The 19437-nt window shown below is 38.7% G+C and overlaps 1 protein-coding gene across 3 annotated transcripts in view; it reads left to right on the top strand.

Annotated features, from left to right (window-relative positions):
• ibtk (inhibitor of Bruton agammaglobulinemia tyrosine kinase) overlaps window positions 1-19437 on the top strand; it is a 175515-nt gene that overhangs the window by 95982 nt on the left and 60096 nt on the right. For all 3 annotated transcript variants that reach the window (XM_063040345.1, XM_063040344.1, XM_063040346.1), the window contains exons 16-19: window positions 9219-9315; window positions 10971-11072; window positions 12876-12993; window positions 14309-14369. In XM_063040345.1, the coding sequence (XP_062896415.1) occupies window positions 9219-9315; window positions 10971-11072; window positions 12876-12993; window positions 14309-14369 (378 nt within the window). The remainder of the gene's footprint in view (window positions 1-9218; window positions 9316-10970; window positions 11073-12875; window positions 12994-14308; window positions 14370-19437) is intronic.

Genomic DNA, 19437 nt, shown 5'->3' with positions numbered 1-19437 from the left:
AAGCTCAATCGTTTTAATCGCATATTGTGTACTGTTTGTTATTTCGTGGTACTGATTTGTAACAGGGGAACACGTCACACAGCATCCACCCAAACAAGATTTTCTTAAGTTTGGCTGGTCGGAGGCTGTCTTTTCCTGGAGTAAGCTGCTAGCCGAACCTGAGGGTTACACATGAGTTGAATGTATGTGGCAGAAACAGATGTGTTGAATTTTACTCTCAGAAGCTTTTGGAAATATGACCCTGCATGTATTGTCTTTTTACACTTGACAGTTTGTGCCAATATCCTGTTAGCTGGATAGAAGAAAACTAGAAATCTACAAGTTTTACAGTCTTAATACCCAAGGTCTTATTGAATTAAGTTAACCTTTTGTAGATACTGCAATTGTTTGAAACTATTCAAAGGGACCAGGTGTCTATAGAGTATTACCTGAAGGGTAGGAACTGTTAGCTACAATAGTGGTGCAGCTTGGAAAGGTGTGACCTGGTCAGACTATTGAAAGCCTCATCTGGTTGACCTCTGGAACAATTGATTGTGCGCAGGGTCAGCCCATAATGTAAACAGGTACATAAAAAAAAGTAAGGAATCTTGAAGTTAATATTACTTCGACAAGCCGGCTAAACCAGGTGAGGGTAGCCGACGGGTCTCAAACCCTTGGTGGGATAGGGAGTTGTCTATCCCAGCATGTGAAGTCAGACTCCGGCAGATTGAGTGGACGAGACCAATGGAAGGTCCAGCGGGGTGCCCATGGAGTGAGCTGTATTTTGGCGTCGCTCCATACCCTTTATCTTTTTTACATGTAACCACTCTTATTTACTTTACCTATACCTACACTAAACAATTTATACTACAAATCTATCTTTGAACTTTGACTTTTACTTACTGAAAATGCTTACCAGAGCACGAGATGTTAGAAACAGAAAGGGCTCTGGTGGGGAACGGGAAAAAAGATGGTGATCCTGAAGCATCGAAGGAAGCTCCACTAAGCGCTGAAGCAATGAAGAAACTTCTAGACGATACAGTTAATCGAAGACTTGCTGTTATTGAAAGTGTGGTGAAAACGACTCAAGATGATCTTAAATCGTTCAGACGTGAAATCAATCAACAACAAATTAGAATCGTGGAACTAGACGAAGATGGCCGCAAAAGGGATTGAAAAATTGAAGCTCTTGGAAAAAAATTTAACTTCGGTAACTCAACAGTTGGAGCGTTATAAAACTAAGACTATTGATCTTGAAAATCGCTCTTGATGACAGAATCTGTGAATAATCAGTTTTCCTGAAGATGTTGAGACGGGAGGTCCTACTAAATATTTTTCTAAATTGTTAGTGGATATGTTTGGTCCAGGTATATTGGAGGAACCCCTACTGTTAGACCGCGCACACCGTTCTTTACATTTTAAACCGGAGAAACTGGCCAGACCGAGGCCAGTCATCGTTCGGTTTCATTATGTTCATGATAAGGAACAAGTGATTTGAGCGGCTTGGCAGAAAGGCATGATTGAGTTTCAAAGTTTTAAATTTCAAATTGTCAAGCATTGCAGATAAGAAGTATTGAAAAAACGAATGGCTTTTAAACCACAGATGTCAGAATTTTATCGTCGGGGCTATAAAATAGCGTTACTGTTCCCAGCCTGTTTGAGAGTTGTTATGCTGGACAATTCTCGTTGCTTGTTCAAAACTCCGACCAAAGCTCAAGGTTTTCTTGACAATCTGTCTCCCTCTGTTGAGGACTAATTAATGCATTTTTTTTTTCTCCTCGCCCTTGATCTATTTTTCATTTCCTTTTTTTTTTAAAAAAGGTTAATATTTAGTTTGTAAAATTAGGACTTTATATTCTGAAGGTTTTTGCCTTGATCTCGTAGTGTAGATACGCTCTATATTTTTAAATGATAGTATGCTTTTTTGTTAGTGATTTTGTATATCTAATTTTTAATATTTTTTTCTTCTTGAGAGTTATTTAGTTACAATTTTAATGCTTGTTTTCTTTTTATTTTGAGATGTTACTGGAGAAGTATTATATTTTAAGATGGTGGATTGTCTTCTTCTTCCTAAATTCTCTCTTTCTTTCGCGTCACTTCTGATCATTTATATACGAAAAACCAATAACATGAACTGGCACTTGATTTTTTTTTGAAATATAAGTAAGAAGTAACTATTTTATGTTTGTAATTGTAATCTTTTCCTTACCTTTGTAGTAACTTTTTTTTAACTTTTTTGAATATGGGCGGTATTTCTTATGATAAACATATTTCTTTTGGGTTGCCTTCTGGAAAGACGGGGTTAGAGTTAGCTGTAGATTTAGCATTGGCCACTTTCTGGCTTTTTTCCGGGTTTTTGCGGGAGGGAGGCATTTTTGTTCTTATTTTTAATATACTTTTTCTTTTTATACTGGCTGACCTGAAACTACCAAAATGCCTGAAACGTCGTAACTTCCGGTTCTTCTTGGGACCTTTTTTCCTCTTCCGGGGTCATGAGTTTGTACTCTGGTTAACCCTTTACATACCTTATGCTCGAGTTCAGTACGATGGATAAGATTATTAATTTGGTTTCTTGGAATACAAATGGTTTAAACCACTGGATTAAACGGAAGAAAATTTTTAAAGTATTCCGTAGGATGAATGCGCACATTATCTTTGTACAGGAAACTTATGTCTGGAAAGAGGATAATCAGTGTTTTTTTAGATTCTGGAAGGACCAACAGTACCACTCGAATTCACAGGTCAAAGTAAAAGGCGTTTCTATTTTTATAGATCGGTCAATTTCATTTCTGCACCATGAGATGGTTTCAGTCCCGAATGGCAGATTTTTGTTAATTACTAGTTTGTTATTTAACAAAAAAGTTGTCATGCTTAATGTTTATGCCCAAATGTTGACTGTCCCGATTTTTTTTTAAGAATCTCTTTACATCTCTTCCTAATTTAAATGATTATGTGTGGAGATTTCAATTGTTGTTTAAATCCTTTGATAGATAGATCCATGTCCAATCAAGTACTTCCGAATAAATCGGCTACCCTTATTAACTCTTTTATGACTGACTCTGGAATCTCAGAAATTTGGAGATTCTTGCATCCAAAGGAGAAAGAGTTCTCATTTTTTTCACACGTACATCATCACTATTCAAGAATTGATTACTTTCTTATGGATTCTCGATTAATTCCACTTGTTACTGGTTGCAAATATGATTCCATTGCTGTTTCTGATCATGCGCCATTGAAACTATCTGTTAAGTCAAGGGATACATCTACTAGTTCTAGACAATGGTGAATTAATATCACTTTGCTTCAGTATTTGGATTTTGTCAAGTTTATTGAGGAACAGATTAATTTTTTTCTTCACAATGAATTCTACAGAGGATATTTCCAGTGGGACACAATGGGGTACTTTTAAAGCATATATTCGTGGGCAAATTATTTCATATACTGCTGGATTAAAAAAGAGAACTAATAATGAAGTACTTAAACTGGTTGAGAAGATTAAAGAAATTGACAAGAAATATTCTATAGCCCCTAATCAGGAGCTTTACAAACAAAGAGTTGAACTTCAAATGGAACATAATTTATTACTATCATCTTCCATTGAAAGTCAATTAACCAAAACGAAGAATCAATTCTATATACATAAAATACTATCAATTCTATATACATAACGATAAAACTGGGAAACTATTGGCTAATCAATTGAAATCGGCCTCGGTTAAGCTACAGATTGTTAAGATTTGTAAACAAGATGGCACTTTGACGGTTGACCATGACGAGATAAATAAATCCTTTCAAGAATTTTATACCTCCTTATGTCAATCAGAATTTCCTGATGACTCCACTATAATGCATGAATTTTTAAAGAAATTGAATATTCCAAAATTATCATCTAATGAATGTTTAAAACTAGAAGTACCTATTACGGTAGAGGAAATAAAAAATGCTATTCTTTCGATGAACTCGGGTAAAGCACCTGGCCCAGACGGATATACAGTAGAAATTTAAAAAATTTTTCTCTACTGCACTAACACCTTGGCTATGTCGAGTTTTTAGGGATGCAGTATCTATAGGTAAATTACCCACATCTTTTGATCAAGCTTCTATTTTCCTAATTCTTAAAAAAGATAAGGATCCTACTGAATGTGCATCTTTTAGGTCTATATCTTTGTTGAATGTGGATTCTAAGATTTTTTTCTAAAATATTGGCAATGAGATTGGAGAATGTATATTACCTCAAATTATTTCTGCTGATCAGACTGGATTTATTAAAAATCATTACTCTTTTTTTAATATTAGGAGAACAATAAATATTGTTTATACTCCTTTACCCAGAATTCCAGAATGTGTTATTTCATTGGACGCTGAGAAAGCCTTTGACAGAGTTGAATGGAATATTTATTTAATACCCTTGAGAAATTTAATTTTAGTCCAATAGCTATATCTTGGATTAAACTGATATATCTTACTCCTTTGGCTTCGATATTTACTAATAATCAAAGATCTCCCCTTTTTCATCTATTCCGTGGAATTAGGCAGGGCTGCCCTTAGTCCACTACTTTTTGATATTGCCTTGGAACTGCTAGCTGTTGCTATTCGTGACTCCCCTAATATATTTGGCATCACCCATGGAAATGAGATTCATAAATTATCACTATATGCAGATAATTTACTATTGTATATTTCTAACCCGGGAAAATCTATTCCGGCAGTATTAACTTTGCTTGCTCAGTTTAGTAGTTTTTCTGGTTATAAATTGAGTTTAGGTAAGAACGAACTTTTTCGATTAAATATGCAGGTTCCCATTTAGAGTGACTACTGACTATTTTACTTATTTGGGACTTAAAATTACTAGGAGACATAAGGGTCTATTCAAGCTCAACTTTTTACCGTTAATTAATCAGGTTAAACAACTGATTACTAAGTAGCCCCCATTGTCTCTATCACTGATTGGCCGAATTAATGCTATTAAAATGATTATTTTACCTAAATTTTTATATTTATTTCAAACGATACCAATTTTTATTCCTAAATCCTTTTTTGATACTATTGATTCTAAAATTTCCTCTTGTATGGCAGAACAAAAATCCCAGATTAAGTAAAAAATATTTACAGAAGTCCAAGAAAGATGGTGGTTTAGCACTGCCTAATCTAAGATTTTATTACTGGGCAATTAATATTCGATATTAATTGAATCCTAGTTTGAGGATAAAGGGGAAGCCTTTTAGGACCAAGATTAGGAAAAACTTCTTTACACAGAGAGTGGTGAATCTGTGGAAGTCTCTGCCACAGGAAACAGTTGAAGCCAGTTCATTGGCTATATTTAAGAGGGAGTTAGATATGGCCCTTGTGGCTAAAGGGATCAGGGGGTATGGAGGGAAGGCTGGTACAGGATTCTGAGTTGGATGATTAGCCATGATCATACTGAATGGCAGTGCAGGCTCGAAGGGCCGAATGGCCTACTCCTGCACCTATTTTCTATGTTTCTATGATATTTAATATTTTGGACACAAGATTGGAATATAATTCCAAGCCCATATTGGGTAAACCTTAACAGCAGGAATCCTGCAGATGCTGGAAATTCAAGCAACACACATAAAAGTTGCTGGTGAACGCAGCAGGCGAGGCAGCATCTCTAGGAAGAGGTGCAGTCGACGTTTCAGGCCGAGGCCCTTCGTCAGGACTAACTGAAGGAAGAGTGAGTAAGGGATTTGAAAGTTGGAGGGGGAGGGGGAGATCCAAAATGATAGGAGAAGACAGGAGGGGGAGGGATGGAGCCAAGAGCTGGACAGGTGATAGCAAAAGGGATACGAGAGGATCATGGGACAGGAGGTCCGGGAAGAAAGTCAAGGGGGGGGGGGGGAAGCGGAACCCAGAGGATGGGTAAGGGGTATATTCAGAGGGACAGAGGGAGAAAAAGGAGAGTGAGAGAAAGAATGTGTGTATAAAAATAAGTAACAGATGGGGTACGAGGGAGAGGTGGGGCATTAGCGGAAGTTAGAGAAGTCGATGTTCATGCCATCAGGTTGGAGGCTACCCAGACGGAATATAGAGGAGGCTTAATTCCACACCCCGTTCCCATTCTGACATGTCTATCCACGGCCTCCTCTACTGTAAAGATGAAGCCACACTCAGGTTGGAGGAACAACACCTTATATTCCGTCTGGGTAGCCTCCAACCTGATGGCATGAACATTGACTTCTCTAACTTCCGCTAATGCCCCTCGTACCCCATCCGTTATTTATTTTTATACACACATTCTTTCTCTCACTCTCCTTTTTCTCCCTGTGGCCCTCTGACTTATACCCCTTGCCCATCCTCTGGGTTCCCCCCGCCCCGTCTTTCTTCCCGGACCTCCTGTCCCATGATCCTCTCGTATCCCCTTTTGCCTATCACCTGTCCAGCTCTTGGCTCCATCCCTCCCCCTCCTGTCTTCTCCTATCATTTTGGATCTCCCCCTCCCCCTCCCACTTTCAAATCTCTTACTCACTCTTCCTTCAGTTAGTCCTGACGAAGGGTCTTGGCCTGAAACGTCGACTGTACCTCTTCCTAGAGGTGCTGCCTGGGCAACTTTGATGTGTGTTGCTTGACATTACTGAACGTGTTGGATTTAAGATATTGGTCTAGCCTTGTTTTGTTCTGTTTGCTTTTTTGAGCTTAGTATTTAGTTCTTTTTTTTGGTTTTTTTTGGAGGGGTTTTTCTTTGTATTTTTTTTTCTTTTATTTTTTTCTCTATGATTAATTACATCATGAGTTTGGAAGTCTATTATACCTGTGTTATCTGAAATCTTTTCTGTATATGTTTATTAACAATAAGATTATTCTAATCTCTTCGTATCAACATTGTTAGTTTTGTTTATAACTTTGGAAAAATTAATAAAAAGATTTAAAAAGAAAGAAGGTCCAACGGTCAAGAAGGCGGTCTCTGCAAGCGTTGTGGAACGTGTAGAGCAGGTCAAGACACAGATGATGTCCTGGTTATCCACTGCGCCTAGTCCCTTCTGCAGCCGTCTCGACTCTGTCTTGCCACTGGATCCAGATGGGAATTGGGAAGAGAGAGTGAGGCTGACACTGCACAGGTCCCCCTCATTTAAATCCAAATCACGTGCTAGTCTCGACACCATTTGATGGTGTCGAGGTCCTCATCGATGTACACGATGGTCGAACACATACTTGACATTAATATTACTCTAATCTCTCAACCTCAACTAAAGATATTTCACCACAGAACAATCTAATCTTTTTTTACATCTATTACAAGAATTTCCTAATCAGAGCTTCTGCACGTGAGTGGCACTAATTTAGTTACCAGTTTGTTGAGAACATAGGTAGGCAGGTAAAGGCTTTAATTTTGTTCAGGATCCTGATTGATGCCACGTTAACTGAAGTGCTGCATTGATGCTAAGGGCAGAAACTTTCAAATCGCTTTGCATTTGTAGTTCAACTCTTGCCCGTGTTTAGAATGAGATCCTGAGCTGAATTGTCCTGGGTCCAAGCTTAGTAATAGTGCACTTTTTATTGCTAAATAAAAATGTTGTGATTGTATAACTGTTTGATGATACAGTTGACCCTCACTAATCCGACTACCTGTAACCCAGTTCCTTCGATAATCCGGCACTGATTATGCTTAATGTGATCCTTCTGTAATTCAGCATTTTCACTAATTTGGCACTCCTCAGGTCACAATGGTGCCGGATTAGTGAAAGGCAACCTGTAACTGAAAGTAGAACAAAATGTTTGGTTTATTTTTCTCATGGTAAAATTGATTTGATTTGTTTTTTTTTGTCAGCAGGATAGATCTGGCTAACATATAAGTAATGAAAGAGATTAACTTGAAGCACAGCAATTGCTGAAGCCTCTGCCCTTAACACCTTAGCCCCAGTAATGTTGTGGTCTCTTGGCTCAGCTTTTCCTTGGTTTAGCTAAAGGTTGACTCCTTTGATCGTGAGACCTATGAGGAGATAGATATGGACTTGCTTGGACTGCAGAACTTCAGCGTGATCAGTTAGCTGAGGGATTGATTAATTTTGTCCACAGCATGCTGCTTCTGCTAAATGGCACACTTGCCCAATGCTGTAGTATCATTGGACTGGCAGTTCATTTAAGGTATACAGGGTGTTCTAGGCATGCCCTTTTTCATTACTTATTAATGCAGATCAGAATATTGCCTTGATGCTAATGATAGAATGGAGGGAGAAAGCTAGGCTGTACAATTACAGTTCTGTTGTGTTTCACAGACCCCTTGGTTAGGGGTCCATGGCATAATAAAGGTTGGGAACCCCTGTGTTAGAAGGTATATACTTGTTCGTGGTATTCAGCATTGAGGTGATGGATGTGTTCTGAATCGAAACCATTTACCTGAAAAATGTTACTACAAAGCACAGATGTCAAGAAGGACATGTTACATTAGTACTGTAGTATGATCTCTTCTGCCAGTGATATCATGGTCAAAAATATTAGTGGGTAGATATGAGTTAAGGCCAAGATAATTCATTCAATTTTTTAAAATCACTTACCGCCAGCCCAATCTGATTGGTTTAGACTTGGGGTTAGTGCGTTGTTACCAGCCATTATGGGTAGAAGCATGGTTTTTAGCTGAAATGTGACAGTCTTTTTTGTTTAACCTGTCCCTCATCCCACAGATTTTGCTTGACTGACTGAGTTGTTCTGGCAGTTTTTGTTGCTCCAGACTCTAGCTTCTATAGTCTTTTGAGTCTTCTTGTACATAGATATTGAATTATCTCCATCACCTGTTCCCCACCCCACTTCAATTAGCTTCTGCGCCTTGCTGTGCTTGTGTTTTTTCCAAGCGTCTTTCACTAATGGAAGGCTACTAATTCATTTGTAGGGAGATAGTTGGAGCTGGTAATCAGTAGGAAGGGATTCTTGCTAAATTTGGCCAGATGCCGTGAGGTTGTTTTCAGTTTGTGGAGCCTCATTCTGGTGCCACTTCTGGTGTTTTGGTCCTACTGGTATTTAAAGGAATCTTGCTGTTGCTTTAATTTGATTCAAGGAATGCTGCTGTTTTAGGTGACTTTAATTTATAGAGTTCTCTTTTAAGCTATTAGTTAAATTTGACTATTGGAGTACATTTGTTACCTCCACATATTATATATGCAGTAGGGTCCAGTTGGGTAATTTCAGAAGTAATAACAAATATCAGTGAAGCATAATTGAATGAATCCACAACTGACTTGACTTTAATTTTCTTGTCTCTCCATTCTCTCTATTTTGATATTCAGGCCTCAACATGCACAGCATTGGAGATGCCCATCCATTCTGATATTTTGGAAGTTATTTTGGATTATATTTATACAGATGAAGCTCCAACTGTTAAAGGTCAGAACTGCTTGGTTCACATCTTGCACGTCATGTTGAGTTATGTAAATGTATGCAACTAATTCCTTCCTTCTATTTCCTGATAGTTTAGTGCCTGATATTTTAATCCTTGTTGGAGAAATGATCATGGATTTTAGAGGAGTTTACTTGCCATAAGGTGAATCCACCAAACAGTAGTCACTTTGAATAATGACCAAATATGCTAGGTGGAGGTTAAAAGATCATGCAGAAGCATTGCTGCAAAGGAATCAACAAAACACAACTGCTTTCAACGTTGAAAACTCCATGACGGGAAAAAATTGTCGAGATTTTTTTGTACTATGATTATACTTTTCTTTAAAGATGTGCTCTGAGACTGCAGTGCGGTGGACTTGACTTAAAAACAAATCCTGGCATTTAAAATAAAGCATTTTATTTCTTTTACCAGAAATTATTTCTATTCGAAAAAGTTTTGTATTGTCATTCAGGCCTAATGCTTTGAAGCATCTAACTGCGGATTCATTCTATCTGTGGAAGATTATTCATAGTCTATTCTTTTTGTCTTTAAATAATTTTTCTGGGAAATAGAATATCTTAGCACTTAGGTTTTCACTATTGGTAAGCCAATTTGTACTTTACTCTGCAACAGAACTTGTCAACATTTGAGTGACATTGTTAGTTCCTGTTGTGCAGTGGCCTTTCCTCCTCCATTGATTTCACTGGCAAGTTAAAATAGCTTACGTTTGTAAACTTGAGTAAAAGGGTTAATCTGAGGGAAATTCAGCTTCTATGTTTCAGCTTGTTAAACAATTGTTAAATTCTTAAAGTACTTTTTTTTTGTCATGGCAAAATTCAATTTACTCATTGGACTTCATGGGTGGAGATACAGAAGCCTCAAGTCCCACACCAGTTTCAGGAACAGTCATTTTCCTACAGGTTTTTAAACATATCTGCAGACCCCTAACCCTGTGGTATGCTATAGAACTATGGATCTCCTCTTGCACCACCCTCTACTTGCCTTTGATTGTGTTTTTTTTTTGTACTTTGCTTGTACTTAGTATTTTTTCCACTTCATTGTATAAAATTTATTCTGCATGCTGCAAGCAAGTTTTACTTTGTACTGTACCTCCTCTTGTGCTCATGATGATAAACTTGACTTGAGGGACTGTTTCACAAAGGATGAATAAGTAAGGATTGCACCTGCTGGAGTTTAGAGGCAATCTTATTCAAGCATAAGATTCTTAGGAGTCTTGGTTGTTTTCTGAGACTAGTTTTATAATAAGAGTGCATCTCTAAGGATTTTCCCTCTCCAAAAGAGCTGTTAATTGATAAACTTGCAGTCAACAAAGCAAACAGGGCAGGAATGGGTCAACCAATGGTATAACAAATTCAGGGGACTGAATGACTTACTCTTGTCGCTGTATCTTGATTTCTTTATGCCTGCCTTGTTCATGTACTGAAAACCACTCAGATTGCAACAGTTTCAACAAAATGATTTAATCACTAGTTAACATTAATGTGACCCTACAGCTGTTTCAACTGCCTTTCATGATGCACCAAAAGCTCAGAATGATTATCAGTTTTGTTATGAAAATTTGGTGCAATTATCCTTAGTTTACAAATAAGATATTTTTAATAATAAAAATAAATGATAACATTCTGTATTTTTCCCATAGATTCGCAAGATGTTGAGTTTATTTGTAACGTGCTTGTGGTGGCCGATCAATTTCTTATCAGACGTCTCAAGGAAATTTGTGAAGTGGCCATTACTGAAAAATGTGAGCTCCCTTGTTTAATTATGCAGTACCTGTTTTCATTGAGGTGCAGAATCAAATGAAATGAGACTTGGTACTTTGTGAAGGAGCATAGTATGACAATTTACACATCCTTGTTGTCATATTGATGTTTCCAGATGGGATTACTAAAGGTTTCCATTTACTTGGGTATGACTGGACGATAATCTTACATTTGCCTCCTATTTAGATTTTTTATGAATTCTTAGAGTGTTGTTGAACTCTTCAAAGTCATCTTATCTATTTCTATCCTGGATGCCCCAGGCAGGTAGTCGTGAGCCGCCACATTGGGCCACTAGCTAGTTTTTTTTTTGATTTTGTTTACTTGCTGGTTCTGTGACAGCGTCAGATTTATTCAGTTAGTGTTGTGGGCCCGGAGTCATGAATGGGCCTAACTGGGTAAAAGTGACAGCTTTCTATTGCTTAAGCGAATCACTTGATTTGTTAATGTGAAATGAAAGCTCATGATTAGTTTTCTGAATTGGCTTCTATTTCTGGATTAAAATTCTCAGACTGAGATGAAAACATGTTCCCTAATCCAAAAAAAGTCTGGTAATTTAACTAGCATGTTGTCCTGTTTGGAGCTTTTAGATAATCTTTTTATGGCACGATAATGTTTGTTGAGGCTGTGCTTTATACAATAGTTGTGTAATACTGTAACAGCCCATTATTGGTTATTTTGTTGTTGGAATTCAAAACTGCACGGAAAGCAATGTACATTAGATAAACCTGCACCAAGTTACAAAATGTTAAGATGCAAGTTGCCATCCAAGCTATAGCCATGCTTAATGTAATGACAGTTTGGAGGCTAATTGTATTTGCCCACGAAGTGAAGAAGAAACTTGTCATTTGGTTATATTATTGAGTTACTGGTTTAGAAAGCTACTTTGTTGGATAACTTGAAGCAAGATGAATGCAGATATATAACAAGAACTTAAATCACAGAATGCAAAATACGAACATTTTCTTGCTATTTGAGAGCTGTAATTATGGTGTTTGAAATTTTTAGAATTGAAATGTTGATTAGTGTGGAGCAAAGGAAGTTGTATGCAGTTGATTAGCCTGCACTTAGAGAACTTGAAATGCCATTACTTCTGCCAATTTCTACCCTGCTTTCATCATTTTATAAGTTTCATCTCTGACTGTTCCCTTTCCATTTTTGGATCTCTTAATCCTCATTTCAGGAAAGGCTAGTGACAAACATTTGTTACAAGCCGATAGGTTTCCTCTGCTATCTTGTCTATAATTCCACCCCCATCCTACTTCTGTAAGGATCCTTCCAATTGCCTGATTCTTCTGAGTCTATTGCATTTACTCAGATGTTGAGGCTTTCCACAGTTATCTTTTTTCTCTTCATGAGTTAAGCTTTCCCTTCACTATTATTGACCGAGCCTTTGACTTGATTTCATTTATTTTCTGCATCTCTGCTCTTAACACTTCACAGTCTGAATAGAGTTTTCCTAGTACTCACTTCCCACCTGCATTCAACAGATCACCCTTCGTAATTTTCAGCATCAGATACAACTTCTTTTCCCCTTTGGGCTGTTTCTTTCAATGACTCCTGGGTTTAACTTGGTTTTCCAGTTCATGTCTTCAACCCAAACTGTTAATCTTTCCACAGATTCTCCAGCACTTTCTATCTTATACTGAGCATTAATAATTTTTTGATTTTGGTTCTTCATGATCTATTCAAATGCAGGATAATGCTTGGGATCATAATCAAAATGGCCTCTTCCTGTTTGTATAGGAGTGTGATTACTTTTAACAGATTAACTATTGCACTTTCAGTAACTTTGAAAAATGCTTCCGAACTCTTGGAGTTTGCTGCAATGTACAACGCTGAACAATTAAAAGTGTCCAGTCTACAATTCATATGTCTAAATATGCCAGCTTTGCTTGAAACAAGGTAAATTCAATTGTCTGCAAATGTCCTACTCCTTAGAATTTTTAATTTTTATAAATGGTTTGATAGTATTTTTTAAAGATGTAGCATATTGCACATAGAAAACATTGATAAGCCAGTTAGTGTTCATTCTGCTGCTGTGCCATCAGTGACCAACTGTTCATCATTGAGCCTCTACTCTCATTCCCATCCCCACTGCAATCTTCAACAACCTTCTTGTGTTCACTTAACTTTATAATACTGCGTATGGTTTTGGTCCCCCTTCTTAAAGTAATGACGTTAAGGCTTTGTAACCATTTCAGACAAGGTTTTCCAAGAATGAACGGTTTACCTTGTAAGGACAGACTAGACTTACATCTGAAGAACTTGAAAAGGGATGATTAAAATGTAGAAGACACAGAGTTTTTGAAGGGGCAGACTAAGTCCCCTCCTTTACTCCCTGTATACCCATGACTGTGTCGCCACCCACAGCTCTGATCTGTTGATTAGATTTGCCAATGACACTACGTTGATTGGCCTAATCTGAAACAATAACGAGATGTCTTACAGGGAAGAAGTCATCACTCTGACACAGTGGTGTCAAGAAAACAACCTCCCCCTCAATGTCGCAAAAACAAAGGAGCTGGTTGTGTATTACAGGAGGAATGGAGATGGGCTAACCTCAATTGACATCAATGGATCTGGGATTGAGAGGGTAAACAAGTTCCTCGGCATCCACATCACTGAGGACCTCACTTGGTCTGTACAGTCCAGCTGTGTGGTGAGAAAGGTACAACAGCACCTCTTTCACCTCAGATGGTTGAGAAAGTTTGGTATGGGCCCCCAAATCCTAAGAGCTTTCTACAGGGGCACAATTGACAGTACCCTGACTGGCTGCATCACTGCCTGGTATGGGAACTGTACCTCCCTTAATTGCAGGATTCTGCAGAGGGTGGTGCAGACAACCCAGCGCATCTGTAGTCGTGAACTACTTGTGATTCAGGACGTTTACAAAGACAGGTGTGAAAAAGAGGCCTGTAGGATCATTGGGGATTCAAGTCACCCCAACCACAATATATTCCAGATTCTACCATCTGGGAAACGGTACCGCAGCACAAAAGACAGCACCAACAGGCTCTGGGACAGCTTCTTCCACCAGGCCATCTGACTGATTAACTCACACTGATTTGAGTGTATTTCTATGTTACATTGACTGTTCTGTTTATTATAAATTACTATGATTGCACATTGCATATTTAGACAGAGATGTAATGTAAAGATTTTTACTCTTCTATGTGAAGGATGTAAGAAATAAAGTCAGTTCAATTTTTAATTTCAGATCTCTAGATATTCTCAGTGATGAAGTGCTGAAGGAACTGTCAATTGCTTATCGAAATATGGTAAGAATTTTCAGATCTTCTACTTAATCAAACTGGAGTAACATCTATTCTTACTGGTAAAATACACATAGAAATGAATCTTGTCTTGGGACTTAAATTCAGAAGCAAAATGTAGTTAAGTTACATTATTATGTTGTATTTTAGTTTCACTACTCCCATGGTATAAGTTCTCTTTTTAATTAATACACATTTATTAAGTTCCTTTTTCTTACTAGATGCTTTTCTGTATTTCTGTATGTTTTTGTGTTTTCTCCTGTGTAAACAAACAAAGTATTTGTTTAAATTCTCTGCCATTTCTCTATTCCCCCTCAGAATACTCCTTTCTTTATCTAAGGGGTCCACATTGGATCTGATTAGCTTTTTCCATGTTACAAACTACAGGAATGCTCACGGTCTAGTTGTGTGTTTGTCTTCCTTTTTTTTTTATAGACTTGTGTTTGCTTGTCCTTTGAGCTTTAAAATGCCCCCAGTCTTCAGATCTGCTTTATCCAATAACTTGATAAGCCTCTTCCATGAATTTAAGACCATTTTTAATCTTTCGTGTTATCCACGACAAATTACTTTCCCTGTTGGACTTTTGTATCTTGATGGATGATGATTTTGCTAATCATGTATTAATAATGAGATGTCATAATCTGTTATCCAGCTATTTGAATATCCCAGTGATTCAGCATATGTCCCACTTGGTGATTTTCTGTATTGCAATTTCCACTTACTTGGACTCTGCTTCTTGCATTCTCCTTTCATTCACCAAGGGCTTGTTTTTCCACACACTTCCATCTCACTGTCCATAGTAATTATGCTCCACAGCCACTTACTGGGGCCCTGATTCCTGAACTCCCATAAAACTTACCACATTCACTGAAATGTAACATGTACCATACTTTAAAATAAGTATGTTGATTAATAAAATAATATGTAACAGTCTGGAAAAGCTGCTTGTCCAGAAGCACCCATGTCCCATGCATGTGAGATTAACAGAGTTTTACTGTATTTCTTTAAATGCTAGACTTTGCTTGTTTGCCTTCATACCTTTTAATCTAATTTCCTAATCCATTATACTCAATATTTCTAATTACCATTTGGCGACCAACTTTTCTTAGTTCCACTCACTGATTGTGGAGCAGGGGGACAAGGCAGTGCCAGTACAGATGTCCCCCGCTTTTCGAATGTTCGCTTTACGAAACCTCACTGTTACGAAAGACCTACATTAGCTCCCTGTTTTTGCTAACAGAAGGTGTTTTCACTGTTACAAAAAAGGCAGCGCGCGAAAAAAAGCAGCGCACGCCCCGAACAACCGCTCCTCCCCCGGATTCGGAACGGCATTCTTGCCGGCATTGTTTAAACACGCGCCTGTGAGCAGCCGTTAGCAAGATGAGTTCTAAGGTATCGGAGAAGCCTGAAAGAGCTCGTAAAGGTGTTACACTTAGTGTAAAACTAGACATAATTAAGCGTTTCGATTGTGGTGAACAAAGTAAGGACAAAGTGAGTTTGGCTTGTGGAAGTTGACGAAGATGATGTCGAAGAGGTTTTGGCATCTCATAACCAAGAACTGATAGATGAAGAGCTGATGCAATTGGAAGAGGAAGGGATAACAATTGAAACTGAATGCAGTAGTGAACAGACCGAAAGCGAAGTCGTCCAGGAACTGAACGTGAAGCAACTGCATGAGATTTTCGCTGCAGTGATAAAGTATGACTTTAATTTTGAAAGGGTACGTCAGTTTAGGGCATATTTGCAGGATGGTTTGAGTCCTTACAAGGAACTGTATGATCTAAAAATGCGCGAGGTTAGCAGTCAAGCAAGCTTTCCACATCAGCCACAGCAGATGACGAACCTCGACCTTCGACATCGAGGCAGGCAGTCATAGGAGAAGATGACCTGCCTGGCCTGATGGAAACAGACGACACCCCAGTGTCCCACCACCACAACTCCCGGGCCGCGTACAGATACTGATACGCGAAAAATGCAGCGGTAGCCGGGAGGCACCCAGCACATCTTTAAGAAAAAAAGCCGAAATAAACAAGCTAATTAATTAGGTGCTGCCTGGCACGTAATTAATTAGCTTGTTTATTTCGGCTTTTTCCTTAAAGATGTGCCTGATGCGTTCCAGCTACCGCTGTACCCCTGCATTCTTCGCGGATCGGTATCGGTTCGCTGCCGGGAGGGTGGGGGCCACTGCACCACCCCAACTTCCGACTACTCAGCCTAACTACTCAGTGTGCTCGATGTCTTCCCAATTCCCGTAAGTAATACTACACTGTACATAAATTATTTCTACTTTATATAGGTTGTGTATTTTTAGGTGTTATTTGGTATGATTTGGCAGCTTCCTAACTTAAAGGTTACTGGAGAGTGCTTACGCCGTGTTTTTGCCGACGGTGTTTGCGCTGTGTTTCTGCCAAGAGTGCTTACGTGAGATTTTCGCTATGGAGAACAGTGCGGCAATGATTGTGGAAAAGTATTTCTACTTTATATAGGCTGTGTATTCATCATATCTTTCCTCCTTTTACTACATGTTACTGTTATTTTAGGTTTTATGTGTTATTTGGCATGATTTGGTAGGTTATTTTTGGGTCTGTGAACGCTCACAAATTTTTCCCATATAAATTAATGGTAATTGCTTCTTTGCTTTACGACATTCTGGCTTATGAACAGTTTCATAGGAACGCTCTACCTTCAGATGGCGGGGGAAACCTGTACTTAGTTTGCTGAAAGTGGTGTCACAGGCAGACGGTAGTAGAGAAGGCATTTGGCAGATTGGCTTTCATCAGTCGTGGCATTGAGTTATGTTGTAGTTGTATAAGCCATTGGTGAGACCACACTTGGAGTATATTGTATACAGTTTTGGATCACACCATTTTAAGAAAGACAACATTCAGTTGGAAAGAATGTAAAGAAGATACGCAAGAATGCTGCCAACATTCTGATATGAGTTATAGGAGATGTTGGGCCCACTAGGACTATATTCCTTGGGGACACAGGAGACTGAGGTGACCTGATAGAGGTGAACAAAATCATGAGGGACATAGAGTAAATACAGTTATTTTTTCCAGGGAGAGGAAATGAAGAAGTAGGGGACATAGGTTTAAGGTGAGATTTAAAGTGACCTGAGAGGCAAACTTCACACCAAGTATAGTGGGTTTATGAAATGAGCTGCCAACGTGGCACTGGCAACCAATGGCGATATTTTGTCGGCAGCTCACAAAATGACTAGATACTCTAGTAGATATACTTACAAACTGATTTCGCTGCAGCTTGTATTTTCCCTTTAAGGAATATACTTTTGAACCGACTGAACAAACTGGTGCTTTTGTGATCTCGTGGGTGGTTCAATGAGCTAGACTCTTGAGAGTGCAGGTATGACCGGGGCACCTGTTACTGGGGGTAGATGCTGTATGGAGGCCTGTTAGAGGAAGCTGAGCCCATATTTGCTCCCTTACTCCATGCTGATTAAAATGCACAGCAAGATTAAAAGCATCGAGGCCAAGAGCAGAAAATGAACAGGTGTTCAGAGCTGTCTGCTTGTGTTTGACCAGTCCCTCTCTTCTCGCTACTACCATTGGGTATCTTGGGCCCCATGTCACTAGATTCGGGAGCAGTTGTTGCCCTGTGGCCATCGGGCTCTTGGACCAACTTCATTCACCTCAGCACTGAATTGGCTCCACAGCTGTGGAATCATTTTCAGGGACTCTGCAGTTATGTTCCATGTGTTATTTGCTTACTTTTTTAACTATGATTGATTTGCCCTCTTTTGCAAATTGGATATGTGGAGGTCTTTGTTTTTTCGTGAATTCTGTTGCGTTTCTTTGTTTTTTGAGTGATGTGAGATGAATCTCAATGTTGTATATGGTATACATACTTCGATAATAAATTAGAGCTTTGAACTTTCATTTAAAGGCAGGTACAATTATAAGACATTTGGATATGTACATACATAGGACAGGCTTAGAAGGATATGGGACAACGTTAAGTGGCATCTTGGTTGGCATGGATGAGCATTAAATTTGGAAATGTTTTGTCCCTTCAGACTAATAATATTGATTGTAAAAAGCTTGGTGCAGTCAATAATGCCTGTGGTACCTCACTAGTAACAACTTGTTATAATGGGAATATTTATTTATTCTCAGTTTGTCTTTAGTTCAGTAACAAAATTCTCTTGTGCTTTAACTTATCAACCTCCTGTAGAGGACATTGTGGAACTTCCTGATTTAAGAGCCATCTTATTCCCCAAGCTGAAGACAACATCCTGATCTCTCAGCAGTGTCTGGACCTTTGCTGTTAACACTGGCTTCAGATTTGGCCTCACAGAGATGTGCTTCATAATGGTGACATACTCAATGCGCTTATTTATATAACCAGTCACAGTTCTCGCATATTCTTCGATGTTAATGTGTTAGTTGTAGGTAGCCACCTCCCTAAACATGTTAAAAATGTCATTAATCCATGTTGGGTCTGCTCAGTCCTATTACTCTTTTCAAAGACTATATTTTTACCTTTCACTTTAACATCAACATTTTGTTTGCTCTTGACTATAAATCTGCTGTTTTCTCTCTCCTCTCAAATCACAAGATCACAAGACAAAGAAGCAGAAGTAGGCCATTTGGCCCATCGAGTCTGCTCCGCAGCTCCCCCATGAGCTAAACTATTCACCCATCTAGTTCCAATTGCCGGCTTTTTCCCCATATCCCTTGGTACCCTGACTAATTAGATACCTGTCAATCTCCTCCTTAAACACCCTCAATGATCGGGCCTCCACAGCTGTATGTGGCAACGACTTCCACAAATCCATGACCCTCTGGCTAAAAAAATTTCTCCTCATCTCTGTTTTAACTGGGTACCCTCTAATTCTAAGACAATGACCTCTTGTCCTGGACTCACCCACCAAGGGAAACAACCTTTCCACATCTACTCTGTCCAACCCTTTCAACATTCGAAATGTTTCTATGAGATCCCCTCTTATTCTTCTCTCATGAATACAGCCCAAGAGCCGACAAATGCTCCTCATATGTTAGCCCCTGCATTCCAGGAATCATCCTCGTAAATCTTCTCTGAACTCTCTCTAACA

The sequence above is a fragment of the Mobula hypostoma genome, chromosome 2 (assembly GCF_963921235.1).
Source record: "Mobula hypostoma chromosome 2, sMobHyp1.1, whole genome shotgun sequence".
Lineage (NCBI taxonomy): Eukaryota > Metazoa > Chordata > Chondrichthyes > Myliobatiformes > Myliobatidae > Mobula > Mobula hypostoma.
This window is presented reverse-complemented; position numbering and strand designations above follow the sequence as displayed.